General features: G+C 44.4%; 1 protein-coding gene across 5 annotated transcripts in view; it reads left to right on the forward strand.

The window, feature by feature from the left end:
- The window catches only part of SBF2 (SET binding factor 2), a 2,158,806-nt gene that overhangs the window by 431,518 nt on the left and 1,705,686 nt on the right, over positions 1–21,602 (forward strand). For all 5 annotated transcript variants that reach the window (XM_086955965.1, XM_086955960.1, XM_086955962.1 and 2 more), the window contains exon 3: positions 5,825–5,962. In XM_086955965.1, coding sequence (XP_086812091.1) covers positions 5,825–5,962 — 138 coding nt within the window. The remainder of the gene's footprint in view (positions 1–5,824; positions 5,963–21,602) is intronic.

Below are 21,602 nucleotides of genomic sequence, written 5' to 3' on the forward strand. Positions count from 1 at the left end.
GCTAACAGTGCACCTCCATTGCAATTTGCAGGTTCAGGTCTAGATTATCTTTCATGACATTTAGGTTAGATAATGAGCACAGCTGAAGCATTGTTGAATGGTTTGAGACTGTTAAGATCTAAATGATTTGTTCTGCCTTACGACTAATTAGCTGGAGGGAAGGAAACAAGACAGTATCTCGGCCTCCTATTGTATGACATCCTTATTTCACAAGAACTGTGAAGAACTGTCATATCTGTCAAATAACGTCCTTTCTCAGGGACACATGGGTTATAACCTGCTGCCTTTTGTGTAATAAAAGCACCGATACAGGTAATATCTAGCCATCTACCTGTCTGCCGCCAAAACACAAATAATCTGTTGACAAAGGTAGAAAGGTAGCAGGTCTGGAGGAAGATCGATTGGAATGCGACAAGACTAGTTGTAAAGAACTCCGTAGTAAGTTAACTTCAGCTATTATTGATTATGGACCTTGAAAAGCAAGCATTAGGGTAAAGACTGATTCACCAAAATGGTGATAGTTTTAACAAACATTGGCATGTAGAATTAAGCTGATGTCATATTCGGTAAATTCCAGTGATTTAGTGCTAATACAGTTGTATAGTAAATTAACTTTTGTATTGTATTGCAATAGCATTTAAATAGCGCTTACTACCCCTGACGAGACATTGAAGTGCTTTTTCGGCGAGTAGCACGCTACCCTGGAACCCATAAAGGATTAGTGTTAAGTTAGTATAGTGAAATATGGGAAATCAACAGCGCTTTTGAATATTTCTATAATACATTATAGGGTGGGGATCAATTCACATTTTAAACGTGTTGTGGAAAATAGATTCATTGTAGTAGCGCATTATGATAAGTTGCAGCTAGTAGATGAACATTTGGTAAATGAGGTAACTTTTGCAATAGAGACAATCATGAATTGTAAATCGTTACGCTTAAAAGGCCTGACTATTAAATTAAATAAATTACATAAAGATCAGCCATTCTCCTTATTGAAGTCTACTTAGGGCAGCTCCGAACATCAATCAGACAATTGTCATATTGCGTGGTAAGAGTTGTATTCAGTGAATGTTAATTTTAATGACCATTAAGCAAAGTGCATAACAAGATATGACAGATATACTTAACAAGTTGGCTATTTTTTTATCAAAAGCAAATTACATGTGATCCGAGACATTCAGCTACAATATTGGGCTTCTGGATGGGACATTTTGAGCTGGAGAAAATGAAATATTTGGAACAGGGGGACTTCTCAAATGCTTTCGAGAAATAGTCTTGAGAACCTGTGTCTGTCGCAGCTTCTGAGACATCTTCCAAACTTTGAGAATTGAAAAAAACAGACATATATGCTTCATATTTAGGAAGAAACTTACTTTGTTTAATAAAATGGCATTACCATTATATATATAATTCAACATACATTATAATTGTTCATTAATAGCTACCGCTCATGAGTGCAATAAAACAGCAATACTTTTTCCTTCCTTTATGTCAAAGTTTTTTCCTCGTTGACATAGGGATTTACTTCTGTCCCTTTACCAAACCGATCTAAGTTGGGAATGGAACATATCTGCACATCAATTCTTACTCGGTCTCCAAAGCGTCCAAATTTAGATGTTTCAGAGCCATTTAATCGAACTCAACAAAAATGAGATCCTTACCTGGGGAAGCGTGGCAAAAATAAAACCACACTGTTAGAAATGGGGTCTCTAGTTGGCAATGGTTTGCACCTTTGTCCAAGTAGGGACCCTTCTTCCTAGTCAGGGTAAGGGGGATACACTTCTAAAATAACCCCTCCCCACCCCCTTGGTAGTTTGCTTGAGCATACAGACTTAGCTCAGAGGCAGTGTGCAAAGCATTTGTGCACACATACGTTAATACAGTGAAAAGACTACAAACCTACACCACACTAGTTTTGAAAAATAAGTAATCTTTATTTAAACCAAACAAGACTAAAATGACAAAAATCCAACATACAATAATCAAAATGTGATTCTTAGAAGGTAAAAACAGTTCTGTCCATAGCAAACTTTAGATGCAACACTTTCAACAAGGGTGCAGCGTTGGTCTCCAGTCGCGGTCCCACAAAGCTTTGGTTCTTGCAGCCACACAGCAGGGCCTGCTTCGGAATCTGTGCGGTGATCTTGGCCGTCAGAGCTCGGTGCACAGGATTCAGTGTACGGGGATTTCTCCAGCCGCGGGCAGGCGCTGCGTTGGTTTCTTCAGCGTCACAGCAGCGATGCGCGGAAACTGTTGCGGATGCGTCACGCTTCTCTTAGTTGTCTCTTTTCCAGCTCCCAGCAACAGTAACCGCCTCCAACACAGCAACAGGCACCTCTTGGCAGGTCAGAACCACCAGCAAGGAAGTTCAGGGAAGCTGATGGTGATGTCTTTGTGTCCCTGAAACTTCAGAGCAGGAGGCAAGCAGGATACACAGCATATGGCAAAGTCTTTATCCTCTCCCTGGCAGAAGCAGCCACTGCAGGCCAACCCCAGACAGCACACAGCAAAGGGACATTACCTCTCCAGCTTTCCCAGGTTCCTCTTGAGTCCAGAAGTAATCTGAATTTCTGGGGTGTGGGCCCCGATATTTATACTGAGTTTCTCTTTGTTCTCTTGTGGCATAGAGGCTCTGTGCTCAGTCAAAACCAGTTCTGTCCTCTCTGGCCCAGGCTCCCGGCAGGAGATGTAGAATGCATTGTCTAAGGCATACCATGCCTATTCATCTGCAGGGAAATCTCCTTCCACTACTCTAAATGCAGCCAAGGTCGATTCAACCCAGCCCTCACTCATCCAAGAAAGGCAGGACACAGCTCAAGCACCCCTCCATTGGTTCTCAGACAGAATGCACATCCCCAGACCCTATCACTCCAAAGCCAGACAGTCAATCCACAAACCAGCAGAAGCACACAGGATGGCTAAGCAAGAAAATACCCGCTTTCTATGAGCGGTATTTTCAAACGCACAATATAAAAATGATCTTTACTAAAAGATGCATTTTTTATTCTGAAATCAGACATACTAAACTCCATCTTCCTATATTCTCCCAATGAGAAGTTACACTTATAACACTCACATTCTATCCTATGGGACAGATAGCCTTTCAATAGTGAAAAACGAAATGCTCTGTATTTCACTATCAGGACATGCCACTCACATCAGTACATGTCCTACCTTTCACATACACAGCACCCTGCTCACAGGGATACCTTGGGCCTACCTTAGGGGTGACTTGCATGTGATAAAAGGGAAGGTTAGGGCCTGGCAAGTGGGTGTACTTGCCAGGTCAACATGGCTGTTAAAACTGTGCGCAGACACAGCAGTGGCAGGTCTGAGACACCTTTGAAAGGCTGCTTGTGTGGGTGGCACAATTAGTGCAGCAGGCTCACTAGCAGCATTTGATTTATAGGCCCTGGGCACACACAGTGCACTGTACTAGTAGTATTTTATTTATTTATTTAAAAAGTTTTATTATCTAAGAAGCCAATTATGGAAACGCTAATCCATAAACAACTTACAGGGAGAGCATATGCACTTTAGCACTGATCAGCAGTGATAAAGTGCCCAGAGTCCTAAAACCAACTAAAACAGGTCAGAAACAAGACGCAGACATACCTGAGGCCTCACCCCTAGAAGACAGACTACTCACAGATTTCATGCCAAAACGTGCCACATCATTCACCTATCACAAATTGATTAATAACCTACCAGATCCCATGATGACATTAAAGGATAGATGGACAGCTGACATTGGAGATCTGGACGAGGGAGAGTGGCAGGAGGCACTCGCCTCACCCAAGGAAGTGGGTATCCCAGCTAGGCTCAGGCTTGTTCAATTCAAGATCCTACACCGTTCCTACCTCACCAGGAGCACGCTTCATAAAATAGGTAGAGCACAACACCCATACTGCCTTAGGGGATGTGGGGAGGAGGGTTCTCTCTTTCATACAATATGGGATTGCCCGCTGATAATTGACTACTGGCGGAAGATCCTGAGAACAATATCTCAGGCTGTGAGTGTCTCCTTGTTGCCTGAGCCGCGCCGCTGCCTTCTCAACATATGGGAGCCCAATGACTTAAAAAGGCACGGACAAACATGGGTGACGTTGGGCCTCATGGTGGCTCAACGGAATATAGTGCAGAAATGGGGGGCAGTGGAATTGCCATCACTGGCGGCTTGGTGTAGGGACATGGACGACAACATGGTAACTGAGCGGACTGTCTACATAAACAGGAGGTGCCCCCGGAAATGGACCAATCTGTGGCCTGCCTGGAACACTTATAGGGGGGCATTTGCGACCCTATACCTGAATCTGATGGGGATAGTTCTGCAGAGGATTCTGATGATGATTAGGGAGGCGGAGTGGGGAGGGACTCATTGGGTTTACATTTCAAGCAAAGTAGGAGAGCTAGGGGAAGATGAAGACTTACATTGTGAAAGATTCACATTTACTGTAACCTCTGAAGATGTACGTACTGCTTGTCTGCTTGATCAAGATGTACGTACTGCTTGATCAAAAAAATAAAAATAGTTATAAAAAAATAAAACAGGTCAGAAACAGGAGGCCAAAAACACAAAAAGTCTTGGGTAAACCTGCTGAAAAAGCCAGCTCTAACACACACCATTAGCTCACCGAAGGAAATTGGTACCTCCCTGTGAAGCTTGATCACGTACTCCAAACTCACTCGAACTTCAGGCTAACAAGTGGCAACAACTGGTGTCTATACCCAAGAGAATCCTATGCTGGATCTTCTCTTAGCTGGAACTATCCCACAGGCGTCTGGCCTCAAGAAATCTTCAAATGTAACACCTTAACTATGCCAATAGGCTCTATGTTAGACTCGCAGACATAATCCAAGCAGACTACAAAGAATCTTGAATATCGAGACAAGACTAGCCCCAAACCTGTACCAATTTGACCACATGCACTAGCTTTACGTAGCTAGAACTCTTTAAGTTATCGATTGTTGGTTTTGTAGCATTTTACAAAAACCTCTAATAACATTAACAATGTTGAAAAAGAAAACTTTTGAGGGAAAATATATTTTTCTCCAAACGGGTATGTTGAACTATGAACTTATGAAATGTATTTATATTTCAAATGCAAACACTTCAGGTAAACGTCATGAACGATTAACAGTGGTTGGGGAAAATGTGCGTGTGTGAGAGTAAATGGATAGACTGCAGTACGAGTGAGGTTGGGTCCACTGAAGTAAAAACACCACCACTTTTCATTTACGCACTATATAGAAATTAGTTTTCTAATATTATTTATTAGACGTTGTTCAGCCAACGTTGGAGTCCAGGGAGTATAAGAAATATTAGTACTGTAAGCAGACACCTAACATGATACCGTTAACCTTCTTAAGAGAAACTTGCATTATTGTTATGTTATCTATCACATACAGATCACCTGGTCTTGTTCAAGGCTTGATAGTGCGATTTCTGTACCAGTCTCTGAACTGGGAAAAAAGAACGATGAATATATGGGCCTGTATGTAGAGTTTTACATACGAGGGAGGATCACTATTAAGTGTAAACATACAATGTCAACCCCGTGTTTCATTAACAACACAATACATTGTATGACAACGCTAGAAAGAAATGTAAAATAATAGAACAATATTACATAACTGACGTAGCCATAGAGTACATTCTTAACTGGGTTGTACCTATTTTATCCCCAGTGTCTGCATCCCAGTGTGTCAAGTTGCGAAATTGAATTGGACAAGCACTCATCATATTCTCCCGAGCACCGAATTTGATTGCTTTTCTTCAGTTTAAAAATGCTTAACTTATTTAACTTTTTTTTTATTGTAGTTTTGTCAGCCTGGGGGATGGCAGTTATCTCGAGAGAGGAAGCAGCCCACATTCTTTGTGGTGGTCCTTACGGATATCGACTTAGATCGACACTACTGCGCCTGCCTGACGTTCTACGAGGCTGAGATCAACCTGCAGGTAAATTCCGGCGACGACGCAGGCCTTGACGAAAGATTAAGGGAATAGGCCAGGAAAGATGGTAACTTCTTTGTTAGTGCAAGGTTCAAAATATTAAGGGGCGATCATGGCATCATTAAGTTGTGGCGTCCGGTCGGTAGCTTCCTATTGGCTGGCTTCCTTCATATTGTGCAAAGTTTGGTTAAGAAACAGCCAGGGAATTGCCATCGCTTATTCGGAAAGCAATATTCTCCTTGCAACTTTTTTATTGAGATATTTTTGACACACTAACATCAGTACGGATACATTGCACATAGAAAGGTTGCATTCTGCAGCAATTACCGTTCTGTTTGTGAATCTTTTTTAATAAATTAGTATTGGCACTAACGCACATATTTTATTAGATTGCCGTCGATGACACATGTAACATGTCTGTTTATTATAAAATACATGTAGGGGTTCCAAATCAAATAGTTTTGGCGTTACATACATTCTAAAGGGAGGGAGGCATGTTAAGTTTACTTTCTAGATTTGACTTTTTTCATCTTGCGGTATCAACCTTGAACTTAAATTTGTTGATGTCCCTACAATCATTCATCACCCCTACTGGCATGTACTATTTGACGCATTTTATGACTAAGGCCCAGATGTAGGTAATCCGATTTTACTGATTCTAAAATACCGAATTTTACCGATTCGGTATTTTCGAATCGGAAAATGGTATGTAGATAAAAAATCGGTAAAAAATACTGATTTGGTAAAAATCAGAATCGGACAATCGGAAATTACCGAATCGGTATTTACCGATCCGGTATTCCCCATTCCTTCCTATGGGCCTTTTGGCACATAGGAATGAATAGGAAATAACGATTCAGTAAATAACGATTCAGTACATACCGAATCCGAAAGCAAACAAAACTGAAACTGAAGTAGGCAGCCAATCAGGTGCTACCACCCTCCCCCTCCCTACCAGGAAGTGGCTACACAGGCAGTTGCAGCTAATTAGAAGGGACTGGAAAGGCAGTTGGAGCTGAGCTGAGTCCCTGAGCAGCAGAAAGGGTTTTGTGCACTTTTAAAACTGCAAAATGGCAAGCAGCAAAGAAAAAGAGCAGCCTGAGAGGAGGAGGAAACTCAAATTCAGCAGCATGGAGCTGCAGGTCCTTGTTGAGGAGGTGGTGAAGGTGCACCAAAAACTCTTTGGCAGACAGTCCCTCACTGTGGCAGAATCTGCCAAAAGGAAACTCTGGCTGGATATACCGGACAAGGTTAATGCTGTTGGGGTGACTACCAGAGACACAGAGGACCTGAAAAAGCGATTGTACAACCTCTGGAGCCAAACCAAAAATAAATTGGCTGAACACCACAAGCAGGCATCAAAAACTGGCGGAGGCAAGAACCCAGAACCCCCCCTTACTGACCTGGAGGAGATGGTGGCCTCAACCATTGAACCAGACAGCATCTGTGGGCTAGGAGAAGTAGACAGCTCAGCCAGAGCTGCAAGGCAAAAAGGTAAGACAAATGCACACCATTCCCCCCATACCATCATCCTTACCTGTACCCTTTGTGGGCAAGTGAACCCAAGTCCAGTACTACTAGCACTATACAGGGGCAATGCATCATGGTATATGTAGTCAGGAAATGTAAGAACATGTCATACAGCACACCAACCACAAAGTCAGCTAAATGATAGCATAGAGAATAAAGCTAATGTGAGAAATATTTAAATGTAGTCACTGTGAGACAGAAGCGCTTAGCTAATGTACGCTCATATGTCCACAGGTGAAACCTCTCGCAGGCATTCGCAGGAGACTGAAGGAACACCACCAGAGAGGGAGGAGAGTCAGGAGCCAGGTCCAACTACCCATAACGTACCTTAGGACACAGGTGCACCAAGTAGCCATCCTCCTGCACAAGACTCAGAAATGGCTCCAGAGTTGCATGCGTCCCCTCGCAGATCTCAATCCCCTCTGTTGCTGTCATCCCCTGAAATGCCAGCATCACAGCATGATACAACACCTGCATCACAACCAAGCAAGAGGCATGTTGTGGCCCCACTTCTAGAAATGGAGTCATCAGCAGCTGACATGGAGGGGGACGAAACACACAACTTGCCTGTAGATGTCAGCTCTGGTACAACGCACTCAAGTTCAGGGGTGGGCCATAGTGGTGCAAGACGCCGCAGAGTCCATGAAAGGCCAGCAGATGCATCTGTGGAGGGTCCAAGTGTGTTCGTGGTCTGGAGGAGAGCATGGTGAGAATACAGAGGATGCAGGGAAGAGCCATCCAGGCATGCCAACGCCAAATGAGGTCCCTGAACAATAATATAGGAGAAATAGGGAAGGGCATCAATGAGCTTGTGCAAGTGAACAATGAGATGGCAGCAGGGATGCGCAAAATTAGCCAATCGGTGCAGCAGCTATGCACCAAACTAGACACGGATTTTGAGACAAGGCGCAAGGAAAGGCAGCGTGCTCATGGCCAAACTAAAGCGATCAACCGCCTTGCCACTGCCACATCCCTGCTATGCAGGAGAAGCAGTAACATGCAGGAGGCTATGAAACACCAATAAGGTCACTAGGGGCCTGGGCAGGATGACCAGTGCTCTTGAGGTGCTGTTAAATGCCCAGACTGCACAAATCGCTATTCTGGATGTGCCTGTAAGCGAGGAGAGCACAAGCAGGAGCAGCATTGCAAGCTCCCTTGTCCCAGAGACGAGGAGGAGCAGGCGCCACGCTGAGGCCACAGGCCACAGGCCAGCAAGACAATGAGCACGATGAGCAACATACAAGTGGCACTGGGAAGCGTGGACGGAAATGACTATTACAGTTCATGGTGAAGTGAACCAGGACTGACATCATTCAAGTTAAATACTTTTTGTTGCACATTTGTGCTTTTGAAACCTACGCCATTACACTATTAAACTACATTGGGTGCATACTCCACCTGTCTGTCTCTCTTTATTTTCTTAAAAGAAGTTGCATGTGACCTCTTCCCGACTGTGTCTGCCATCAGTTGGTGTTGCAACTCCAGATGTGTGTGGTTCACGCACTGCCTCCTCGTCATCATGGTCCTAATAATCGGAGATATCCACTTCTGTGCCCTTCTTGCCCGCAAGGTTGTGCAGCATTGCACAGGCTGCAATCATCTTGCAGCAGGTGATTGGTGTGTACTGGCGGGCCCCTCCACTCTTATGGAGGCAGCAAAACCTGCTCTTCCACATACCGAAGGTGCGCTCCACAATGTTTCGGGTTGTTTTGTGTGCCCTGTTGTATCTCCTCTGACTTGGTGTTGTAGGGTTGAGGTAGGGTGTGAGGATGAAGGACCGAAGGGCATATGCACTGTCCCCTAATTGTAAGAAGAAAAAACATTACTCATATGCACACACACACACACACACACACACACACATCCACCTGCAATACGTATCAAGGGAGTTTCACACAATGTGTTACCTAGCAAGTATCCTTTGCCAAATTACCCCGCTGTCAGGCGTGCGTAGATCCCACTGTTTTGGAAGTTGTAGGAGTCGTGGGAATTTGGCTACTATGTCAGTGATCATGTACTTGGAATCCCAGATCACCTGTACATTTATGGTGTGGGTGGACTTCCGGTTCCGATAAATGTACTCTGTGGCAGCAGGTGGGCATATTGGTATGTGGGTACCATCAATACACCCAATGATGTTTGGGAAATGCGCCATCTGATAAAAGTCTGTCTTTGTCCTTAGCAGTTCTGCATGCGTTGCAGGTAAGCTGATGTAGTGATGCATTCTCTGCAACATGGCGTCAAGGAATTTTTTTAAGAAATGGGACAGACAGCTCTGAAACACCCCACCTACCACAGCAACCAAACTCTGGTAACTCCCAGATGCAAGCAGGTGTAGTCTGCACAGCACCTGCACATGGGGTGGGATGGCGTGCGCCCCTGGGGTTGGATGGTCCAACAGTAGGTGGCGATCCCTGATAAGGTCCAGGATAGTTTGGGGGGGCCAGCCTGTACCTCTGTAGGATCTCAGGCTCAGTTAGCTGGAATAGAGTGATCCTCTGCTTGTACACCTGCTCCTCCCTCCTCCAGACCCTCTCTCCTTCTGCCTGGAGCCGTAGCCGCCTCGCAATGACATAGAATGCCGCCATTCTGGTGAAAGTGGTGCATTTTGGGGCATTTTTTATAGCCTGCACCTGGTTACCACCTGATTTAGATCCATGGTAAATACCGACTCTTAAATACCGAATTTCATGCAAATTCGGTATTTTAAAGGGTACCTACATCTCGAAATTCATTTTTTCCATTTCTTAATTACCGATTCGGTATATTTACCGAATCGGTAACTTTACAGAATCGGTAAATTTTCCGATTCGGTAAAGTTACCGATTCGGAAACTTTACCGAATCGGTAAATTTACCGATTCGGTTGCTTTTTGGTCCCCTACTTCCCAAATGCCCAATACCGGTCGGTAATGGACGGAATTCGGTAATTTCAGCCATTATCGACCGGTATTGGGCCACCTATATCTGGCCCTAAGTCTTTTATTTTAATTTTTTTCAGTTTCTGGCTCTATGCAGGTCTTTTAGTGGACCTGTGGGGTCTGGAAAAGGAGCGCTGCCTACGTTGTGTAACTAGTAATCCTTTCAATCATTTCCAAGGTTGCGACCTATATAAATTAAGGGGGGCTCCTCTGTTTTAGCGGAGGGGCGTCTCCCATTGAAATGCCCCAGAGACGAAAAATAAAATGGTAATGAAGCGAAGTCATTACCGTTTCATTTTTCAGAACAGATGTGTATTTTATTTGGATAGCCGAGTGGATTAGAAAACCAGCCTTTAACAGTGCTTTAAAACAAATAAAATGTATGTAAGAGAGGCTACGACGAGCATTGGGGCACTTTTGCCTGGTGGTAGTGATGCAAATCCAAGGAAAACGCCATAGGGGGGGAGCGGAGAGCACCAAAAAAGATTTTCACACCGGGCACCACCAGTGTTAAAGCTGGCCCTGATGAGTAAGTTTAGGCATCCAGTGCCCTCGGGAAAGTGACAGAGGCTGCTTCCTCCAATCAGGGCACTGCTCTCATGAGCATGAGAGCAGTGCCAGGATTGGCTTGGGAGCCAGTCTGGAGGAGAGAAGATGACGTAGAACTTCGCCTCATTGCAGGAATGCAGTAGGGTATGTGTTTTATTTTGTTTTTTTTTATATCCCCACCCCCCTAGGGACATGCCAGTCACCACTGATATAAATAAGGGAATGTCTTACAAAAACCCTGTGCTCCCAAAGCACCACCTGGCCAGTATTTCGGCTCTACTCCATAAGCATTCATGAAAGATATATCACATAATGACAGACATGTACCTAAAACAAGCCAAATCTTTTGGGTTTGACAGTGCTTGTTACAAATTTCAAATAAATGAGTAACAGCAATGATTGTGTTGTGAATAATTTGAATTGCAAAATGTTTCAGTTAGGGAATTAAACATTGGAAAACCTGTAGAAGGGGCGGTAGTCTTCAGTGTCTCATGCACTCCCATTCTTCCAGTCACACCCCTTTCCTCTGTAATATCTCTGTTTGACACCTATGTCCCTTTTCTTCCCACATTTTCTGAAATCTTCAATTTAGAATCTCACACCGGTCTCTTTCCTCATCTACTCCCTCTTTTTACTCCGGCATGTACTATCTTTATTTATTTATTTATTTATTTATTTATTTATTTATTTATTTTTTGCTATTTTTAAAGCGCGCAAATACCCATACAGGTGTCTCGGCGCTAGTGATCACAGAACTTCCTACACTTTGACGGGGTGGTTAGGCAGAGGAGAAAAGCCATGTCTTGAGGTTTTTACGGAATTTAAGGATCGTGGGGGCGGTTTTGATGTGCAGTGGGAGGCTGTTCCACAATTTAGCAGTGGCTGTAGTGAAGCACCTGTCTCCCCAAGTGGCCTTTTTTGTCCGAGGGACAGACAGCATGAAAGCTGTGGAGGATCGAAGGGTTCTGAGATGCTCCAATGGGCGTAGGGCTTCTTTTAGGAACTTAGGCCCTGGGTGGTTAAGGGTCTTATAGGCTATGCAAAGGGCCTTAAATTTTATTTGGCTCCTGATTGGGAGCCAGTGGAGCTCTTTGATGTGATGGGAGACAGATGTGAATTTGGGAATAGAGAGTAAGGTTCTGGCCGCCGCGTTTTGCACGGTCTGGAGTTTGTTGAGGACTCCTTCCTGAGCATTAAGAAGCAGAGAGTTGCAGTAATCCGTTTTAGAAAACACTAAAGTACTGATAAGTGTTTTGCCGGCTGACTGTGGTAGGTAAGGAAGGAGTTTCTTGATTTTTTTGAGGGTGTAGAATGCAGATGATACAACAGCATTGGTGTGATGGTGGAAAGTCAGTTTGTTGTCAAAGGTGACTCCCAGGTTGCGGACCTTAACCACCGGTTGGGGGGGAGATCCCAACTCCGGTGGCCACCATTGTGGGGACCATGCTGGTTTCAAGCTCCCGAATGTCATCACCTCCGTTTTATCAGAGTTAAGTTTAAGACAGTTTGATGACATCCAGGAGCTTATTGCCTTCATTCCCTCCTGAAAGTTGGCTGCCACGCTAGCTCCATTATTGTACACCGATAGTACTAGTTGCGTGTCATCGGCGTACGTGGTAAGGGCAATACCATAGGATTTTATCACCCTCGCCAAGTCCGATACATAGATATTAAAAAGCGTCGGACTTAGCGAGGAGCCCTGTGGAACGCCGCAGGGGAGTGAGAAGGTCTGGGAGGTGAAGTTACCCATTTTGACAGTCTGTGGACGATTGGCGAGGAACGAAGCAATCAGATTTTTAGCTGTTCCTCCTATTCCCAGAGCTGCGACACGGTCGATCAAGGTGATATGATCGACCGTGTCAAATGCAGCGGAGAGATCAAGGAGTATCAAGACTGCTGATCCTCCCTTGTCCATGGTTGTTCTGATTTCGTCTGCGGCTTTCAGTAGTGCCGTCTCTGTCCCGTGTCCCTGCCTAAAACCGAACTGTGTGTCATCTAGCAGATTGTTGTCGTTGATGTATTTTGATAGCTGCATGTTCATGGACTTTTCAAAAATCTTTGCTGGAAATGGGAGACAGGCGATGGGTCTATAGCTTGCTGGGATAAGAGGGTCTAGCGTTGGTTTTTTCAGCAATGGCTTTATAATCGCCTCTTTCCAGACTGAGGGATATATACCTGTTGTGAACATAGCATTGCATATGGTAGACAACGAAGGGGAAATTGCTTCCGGTATGCGGTTGAGAATGGAAGGGGGACATGGGTCGAGGGGGGAGCCGTATTTAGTGCTGGCTACCAGACGTTGAATGTGATCCTTATCCACGGCGTTGAAAGATAGTAAAGTTGGCTGAGTGCTCGTAAGGGGAGGACTCGAAGAAGGTAGGGGGGCAGAACGTGAGAAAGTCTGGAAGATGGATCTGACTTTTTCCTCGAAGAAGCTGGCCAAGGCATCTGCCAGTGATTGAGAGCCTTCTAAGGGCGGCGTCGGGGGTTTGGATAGAGTGGTAACTACCCTGAATAGTTCTCCTGACGAGTTTTTTGCCTGATTGATTTGAGTGATAAAGTAATGGCTTTTTTCAGTGATTATCGCTCTTTTGTAGATGGCGAGGGCATTTTTATAGTTGGATTTGTCTGCAGGGCTGTAGTTGCGACGCCATTGTCTTTCGAGGTTCCTGCAATATTGTTTCTGCATGCGTAGGGCCTCAGTGAACCATGGGGCTGAAGGTATTTTCCTGTTTCGGTGTGATGATTTAAGTGGGGCTAGCTGATTACAGGCCGTGTCTAGGTTTGTCAGGTAGTTTGCGGATGCTTTGGTAGGGTCATGCTCATTCGGAATATAATTATCCTGTATCATCTCTGCTAATTGTGTTGTGTTAATGTTTTTCCAGTCTCTGTATGTTGAACGGGCTGGTACAGTGCGGCTTGGTTTGGTGGAGTTTATTTGTGTCTTTTTCACTTCACCGCCCCTACATACACAATACACTCGCCTGTGAGCACTGCATTTGCCTTTACTTTTGCACTATCAATATTTCAGCAGAAGTGTACCTCCTTCACACACTTTCGCATGGAATCACAATTGACACAAGTGACCAATGTTCTGTGCAATCTGCAGAGTCTCCACGGATTGTCGTGGGAACAAAACTGCACCCCCAAATTTAGACACCCCAAAATTTACCTCATTCCTTCCTCTAACAGTTTACTGGATCATAGACGGTGTTAACCTCAGTTTCATGAGGCAATGTGTCCCTGCGTTAAGTTCCTAGATTTCAATATGGCAACCCCATGTATGGAGACGGTTTGCGAAGTTCATATTAGTATACATACAAGTTATTACATCCAATGACAACTCACAAGTACCACAGATTTTACTGGGCAACTTCAATCTCCATTGGAATAACTCAGGCGGTCATGGTGTACGTTTTCTTAAATGTTTTCTGGCAAATCAGGATCTGTCCCAACTATGTGACAGTCCAACCCACAACAAGGGAGAGACACTAGACTTCATCTTAGCTAAAATTAACACTGTATATTTAGAATCCATCACCCCATGTGAATGAACAGACCATTATAGCATTCTCTTCTCCATCAATATCATGGTAACTCCTAAAAGTGGTCAACCCACAAAAACAAAACAATGGAAAAGGAATGTACAAAATATCAACCCAATCGACCTGGTAAACCGATGCAACTCCGCCCTGATCCCCTCGACAGACATGGCTGACATCCATGACGTTACAGTCTTTTACAATTCCACAATGCTTGAAATTCTTGAGACTGCAGCGGGCATTCAGGAAAAAAATGTTCCTCCAAACTCTCCAAACCATAATTCAATGAGAACCTAAATTCGGATCGGCAAAAACTAAGATCAGCGGAGCGACTATGGAAATCTGCACCCTCCATTGAGCACTTATATCAACACAGAGTGCTGAGGAATTCATACAATAGGAAGATCTTAAAGGCTAAAGCAGACTTTTTCAAATCCCATTTGAACCAAGCCATCAACCATCCCAAAAACTATTCGAAATTGTCAAACAACAATCGTGCAACAAGCCAAACTCCCTGGAACCAAGCGACTCGGTTACACCTAACTGCGATGACCTGGCCAACTTCTTCCTAGAAAAAACAAAATCCATTTAACTCAACATCCAATCTAAGAAGGCCCTCCCTCAAACTATGGCCCTTGATGATAAATCTCACTCTCAGCTCAAGGTCCATTTTATTACTCCAACGGAAATCCCAAAAAACAATGCCTCTTGGCACAACTTCTCACCCATCCCGGACCAAGAAATCTATAACAGTCTTCTAACGATTAACCCCTCAAATCACTTCTCGGACCCCTTACCTCTTTTTTATTCAAAATTATAAAAACCTCTATTCTTCCTCTATGGTCCAAGATCGTAAAAGCCTCCCTGAGACAGGGGTCCATACCGGACAGTCTCAAAATAGCGCAGGTCACACCTATAATAAGAAGTCTGACTCCCTCCCCACTGATCTCAACAACTACGCCCTATATCCAACATACCAGCTTCCAACATGGTCACAGCACTGAATCTGCACTCACCCATATAATGGACAACATCCTAAAAATGCTTGACCACAATGAATCATGTCTATTGATACTTCTTGACTTATCTTCCGCTTTTGATACAGTTAAGCATGACAACCTCCTGTCCTTACTGGAACGAAGGATGGGCCTAACTGGCTCAGTGTTACAATGGTTCACCTCCTTCCTAAATAACAGAACTCAAAGAATTAAGACGAAGAATTCACTCTCTCGACCCTCCATGGTCACCTTAGAGGTTCTGTTATCCAACATAGGGATTCTATCATATATTATGTGAATATATATGCACCCATGTGTGTGCTGCTATTTTTATTTTTATTTGAAGTGTTTAGTCATACGTGAAAAATGGTGCAAAAGGATCAGAGCTCCTTTTCTCAATTTGTGGGAAGGGCAAAGTTTTAAAAATTTTTAAAATACCCATCACACGCTGAAATCTGATTCCGTGTCATGCCTCATCATTGGAGTCTTCCCGCCCCTCTACGGGACGGGGCATGCTACAACTTACATAGATGCTGGAGCACTTTATTCAGTGATTGGTGAGCATGTATAGTGCGTGGAATCGTGAAAAGAAAATGTGAGATGGTTAAAAATTCTCTGGCTAATGGAACGAAAATACTTTGTCTTCCCTCGCTGAGAATAGTAAAAGTGGGGAGGTGTGGGTGGTGTAGGTGGTGTACTATAATGAGTCACCTCCTACAGGATCCCTGTAGGGGGTGACTCATTATAGTACACCACTTACACCTCCCCACTTTTACTATTCTCAGCCATGGCAGAAAATAAAGTATTTCCGTTCCACTAGCCAGCAAATTTTTAACCATCTCGCATTTTCGTTTCACGATCCCAATCACTATATATACTCACCAATCACTGAATAAAGTGCTCCTGCGTCTACGTAAGTCATAGCACGCCCCGTCCCGTAGAGGGGCGGGAAGTCCCCAATGATGAAGCATGACACTGAATCAGGTTTGTGTGTGTGAGGGGTATTTTACAATTTTTTGAAACATTGCCCTTTCCACAAATTGAGAGAAGGAGCTCTGATCCTTTTGCACCATTTTTTACGTATGACTAAACACTTCAAATAAAAATAGCAGCACACACATGGGTGCATATATATTCACATAATACATTGTAGAATCCCTATGTTGGATAACAGTATTAAGAGGAGGACGATTCTACCTTTTTCCTCTTCACTCCCTCCTTTGATTTTTTGATCACCATATGGGTTCCACAGGGCTCAGCACTCTCACCCATCCTTTTCAATTTACTGATGGAACCCCTGGCAAACGCACTGAACTCTGCAAACATTCTATATCACCTATATGCGGACGACACTCAACTGTATATGAAAATCTCCCATCCAGAAGACCTCCTCTCTCTCAACGCTATTCTACAGAATACTCAAAGTTGGCTCACTGACAACCACCTCATGCATAACACCCAAAAAATGGAATTCCTTCTCATCTCCCCTCCCAATCACACACCCAAGATAGATTTATGGTTGAAGCATCTTACTTCCTTTGACTGTGCTCCCCACATCATTGACTGCGAAATCCTTGGGAGTCACCATAGACAAACACTTAAACATACAGGCACAAATCAATATTGCCACCAAGGGAGCTAATCATCAGATGAGTATACTAAAGAAACTCAAGCCCTTCATCCCACAGATCGACTTAAAAATGGCGGTACAAGCCCTAGGGCTACCAAGATTAGACTATAGAAGCACCACCCTATCCAGTCTTCCCAAATACAAGCTTGCCCCTCTGAGGGCTTCACTTAACGCTGGGGCCAGATTGGTCTCAGGAACTAAAAGAAATAATCAAATTCTCCAACCTTGAAAGCTTTGAACTGGCTACCCTGTGAGGCTAGTATACACCTAAAGATCTCCTGCACGACCCACAAAGCCCTGCATAGCAATACCCCCAGCTACTTAACACAAAAGCTTGAGCGTTCAGGAGGATGCAGACTATTGCGTAGTGTAAGTTCATTGCTACTGAAACCACAATCCTTCCACAAAGATAACTGATTGCAGAGCATTCTCAGGGATCGCTCGAGAGATTTTGAAGTTCCTACCTCCAGTGGTTCGCGGAATCACTTCCTTTACCTTCTTCAAAAAAAGAAGTAAAATTGCTCCTAATGAAAAAATTCACATCCGAAGACTGTATTTCTATGATGACTACGAGGTATCCTATGCTACCCTTATACCACGGTCTACCTCTTTTGCCCTGAATGACGTATATCAAATGTATGCATACTACATCAACCACCTAATATGTAATAACCTGTGTATTGTAAATCGCTATGATTCCCTCTTGGCTCAATCAATCAATCAATCATGGGCATTTGTATAGCGTGCTACTCACCCGGAAGGGTCTCAAGGCGCTCATTCCTTAATAACTACTAGTCTCCTATGCTACCCATATACTCCTATCTACCTCTTTTGTACTGTATGGCGCAACAATTGTATTTTGTAAAGCTCTCTGATACCCCCGTGGGTCATGTTCGCTCTATATAAATTTTTATAAATAAATAAATATCATAGCCAAGTTGTCCCAACAGTGACCTATCTTTGTATGCTAGGTGAGTCTCGGTTAAGCCGAGTAGGTGTGGTTTTAAAATGTGGATTTCCTCCCTGATTAAACGTCGTTTACGAGGTTGAGTCAGCCCTGCAGCGTTCCAGTACATAATTTTTAAGTCCGACATTACATAATTTTAATTTGCTCCCCTTCTGTCTGATTCCAGCCTCTAGTGTCTTGATTTTAGCACCTACATGTCTAACTATTGAATAGCTATTTAACCCCTCTTCCCCCACTCCCGTCACCTGGTGATGAGCCGCTATCTGACGTGTGAGCCCTCCTCCCTGTACCTATAAGAACATCTCCCCTAGGCCCCCCAGTGCCTACAGAAAGGAATCATCCCTCCCCTAGCTGTCGCTGACTGACGAAACCTGTGACCACCATCCTTCCCCCCACACCCCACACAGAGAGAAAAAATAATAATTTTAATTGCCTCAGGTATAAGACAATATTTAGCACATATTTGAAGCTTCTCCCCCTTTTTATCCTCCCTTCCTCCTCCCCCCTAAAGAGGTTTTGAAATTTCTAAATCTAGAATAAGGAAAAAAAAGGGGGTCAGAAACAAGGAGGGGATAGAGAGCATTGGTCAAGAAAGAAGAGAGAGAGGGAAAAAAAAGAAAAATATGAGAGCAAACATGCACTTCCATGCTTTCTTTCTATATCCGAGTGTTTTGCGCTTTTCAACCAACAGTTTCAGCCTGCCATTTCGAGAGAGCTTGTCTAGCCTCCTGCTCGGCGCTAATAAAATGCAACGTTCATTTCTTATGACATTCAAACGTGCTGGCACCTGCTGATAAACTTGCAAACAGACAATCTTGAAGGGATCAATTAACTGCTGCATTTTCCAGCGCCTATCCATTGTGGACTTGCACAGGTCTGAACTCACAAACATAGTGATAGTATCTAATTTGATTCGAGTAGAGGGACGTGCTTTAACATAGATTGCTTGGTATAACAAGAAGTTACCCAAGAATACCAGAACTGGACGTGGTCACCGTGGATTGCCTTGATTCCCTTGCAGGATCGTAAAGGGTAATTGGTGTGCCCGTTGAATGTGTGAGTCCATGTCACAATCTGCCAGCTCAGGAAATGCTTGCTGAAACAGATTGACAATGTACGCCTATGGGTCTGAGCCTTCTCTCCCCTTTGGTTTACCAAAAACCCATAGGTTATGCCATAGTTGGCGATTTTCAAGGTCTTGGACCTTAGACTGTAAAAATGCCACCTGTGTTTCGCATGTTTTAGCAACACTTGCGGTGTGAGTGTTAGCTTCTTCGACTACTGCAACCAGTTCCTGCAATTCTATGACATCTGAGGACAGTGACGCGACCTTTCTTCTCTAAATAGACAGCGCCTGCAAGATTGTAGACAGAGAGGGCACATCCTGCTCAAAAGATTCCGAGTGTCCTGTAACTGGCCCTACCATGGGGTTATTACACACTGCTGATATTGTGGGAGCGGATGCTGACCTGAGCACATCAGACTCTTTGCCCATATTCCCTTCGGGACTGTCCAGTTGATTGTTGGCAACTGCCGACACCGAAGAAATCATACCGGGGGAGAGAATATTGGTGGAGCTTCACCCTCAGCTGATGCAGGCCCCACATGTACAATAAAAGCAACATTACCAGTGTTAGAAAGCCGTGAGATAATGGCTTTTACCTCTCCCTTGGATGCCACCCATTTACAGAGAGGACTAAAGCCAGAGTCTGCCTTTGTGCCGCTCGGAGCAGAGTCTTTAAGTCGTCCCACTGTAGTAGTAAGCAGGAGTTTAGTACCACCACGACCTTTTCCACCTTTTCTGCCTTTTAGCCCCTGTAGTGTTTTTGGGACCTCTCCCCTTTAGGCATTTCTACCCCACAGGGGTACGTGTTTTTGATGCATCTAAGCTTGCAGCATCCTCGATCTCTCCATCACCATCTGCATTTACAAACTGCGTCACCAGTTCCAGCAAGACATCACCCAGAGCATTCAAAAGGCGCATTGACTGGGTAAGCAAGCATAGAACCAACAAATTGCTCTGGCCCTCCTTTGTTGTTGGGTATAGATGATAGCGTTTGACTTTTCCCAACCAGAGATCAAATCGGCTTGAGGTCCGCATCTATGGGCATGCCAATATTTACACTATTGGTGCAGAGCTGTAAATGAGGCTGCTCTTGTACTGCTTGTATTGCTGAGGTAGATTGAACAATAGCACGGGGGCAGTGATCACTTAATTGTAAGACACCGGCTTGCACATGTACTGGGCAGCTCTCACATTCTCCCTCTATGCTAGCCTCTAAGAGGGCTCCGGAGCCATTAGAATCAACAGGGGATATTGCAGAGGAACCACTCCTCTGCAGGAAAAGATGTTGCCATTTCCATTGAAGTGCCAGCCACTGGATTGCCTTTTCCTCTCCAGCCGTCCTGTACTGCAGAAATCAGGGCTTTGACAATCTCAAACCCAGGGATGGAGTTTTCTGATCCGCAGGACCGCAGCAGCCCTCTGACCCTGCCAGACCATAGTAGCCGTAGGATTGGTCGCCCGAGCTGGGAGCAGATATCCGTATCTACTGCAGCATCCAGGCTCTCATTTCTGCTGCCTGTGCCAATCCAACTCGGTTGTTCTGGAGCTGCTTCCTGCTGCTTTTGTTGCTCCTAATACTGTGCCTGTGTCCCATGCACGCCCCTGTCCTTTGGGGGCTGTAGTTTACAGAGGAGCCATCACCTTGCCAGATACTGCTGGCGTTCGCAGTCCACCACTGATTGCTACTAGAACTCCAGATGCAGAAGCAGAGCGAAGGAGCATCCCAACCTGAAACCACCATGCCTCTCTGCTCACGTAAACAGAGTTGTGCTTTACACCCGAGCCAAGCAGCCACATCGATGAGTCTGCAAACAGCCTGATTCAAAATGCCTGCTTCCTGGCCGCCATCGTCACCGTGGTAGGATGCCCCGCTTTGCAGATAAGTAGGAAAGCATGGGTGTTTGTTTTAATATCCCCGCAATCTCATGCCAGTAATGCAGCCCAGCCCGTCGGATGGGGGAGAGCCCATGGGCCACGTAGTCAACTAGGGAGGTCAGCGAGCGGCGTCCACCATGGCAGACTCATTCCGCCATCTTCCTCTCACCCACCGATCATTGGAAATTTAAAGGGTTTTATTACATAAAATCAGAATTAGGCGGTATAAAGTAAATGCCATGAAGACTTTCAGTTGCAAATCTATACAGAGCAGGGAAAAGTCCGAAACATTTAAATCCCAGATGTGCAGCAGCCTCCAAAAATATTCGGGCAGCATCCCTATTAGAATAGGAAAATCTTCTGGTATATCCCCAAATCAAGGGGATTTTATACAAAATTCTTGCATAAAATATTTGCAGTCCTGCAGTCTCATCTTAGTGTGAGCATATGTATTGTTTCTTCAGCAAATTCGAAAGATAAAAGTCATTGGCTTAACACATTGGCCCTATCCTGTTTTCTCCAAAAATGCTGCCTATGCTAATGACATAAGTGATGGTCTAACAAGTAAG

This window comes from Lissotriton vulgaris, chromosome 2_1 (genome assembly GCF_964263255.1).
Source record: "Lissotriton vulgaris chromosome 2_1, aLisVul1.2, whole genome shotgun sequence".
In the NCBI taxonomy this organism is placed as follows: Eukaryota; Metazoa; Chordata; class Amphibia; order Caudata; family Salamandridae; genus Lissotriton; species Lissotriton vulgaris.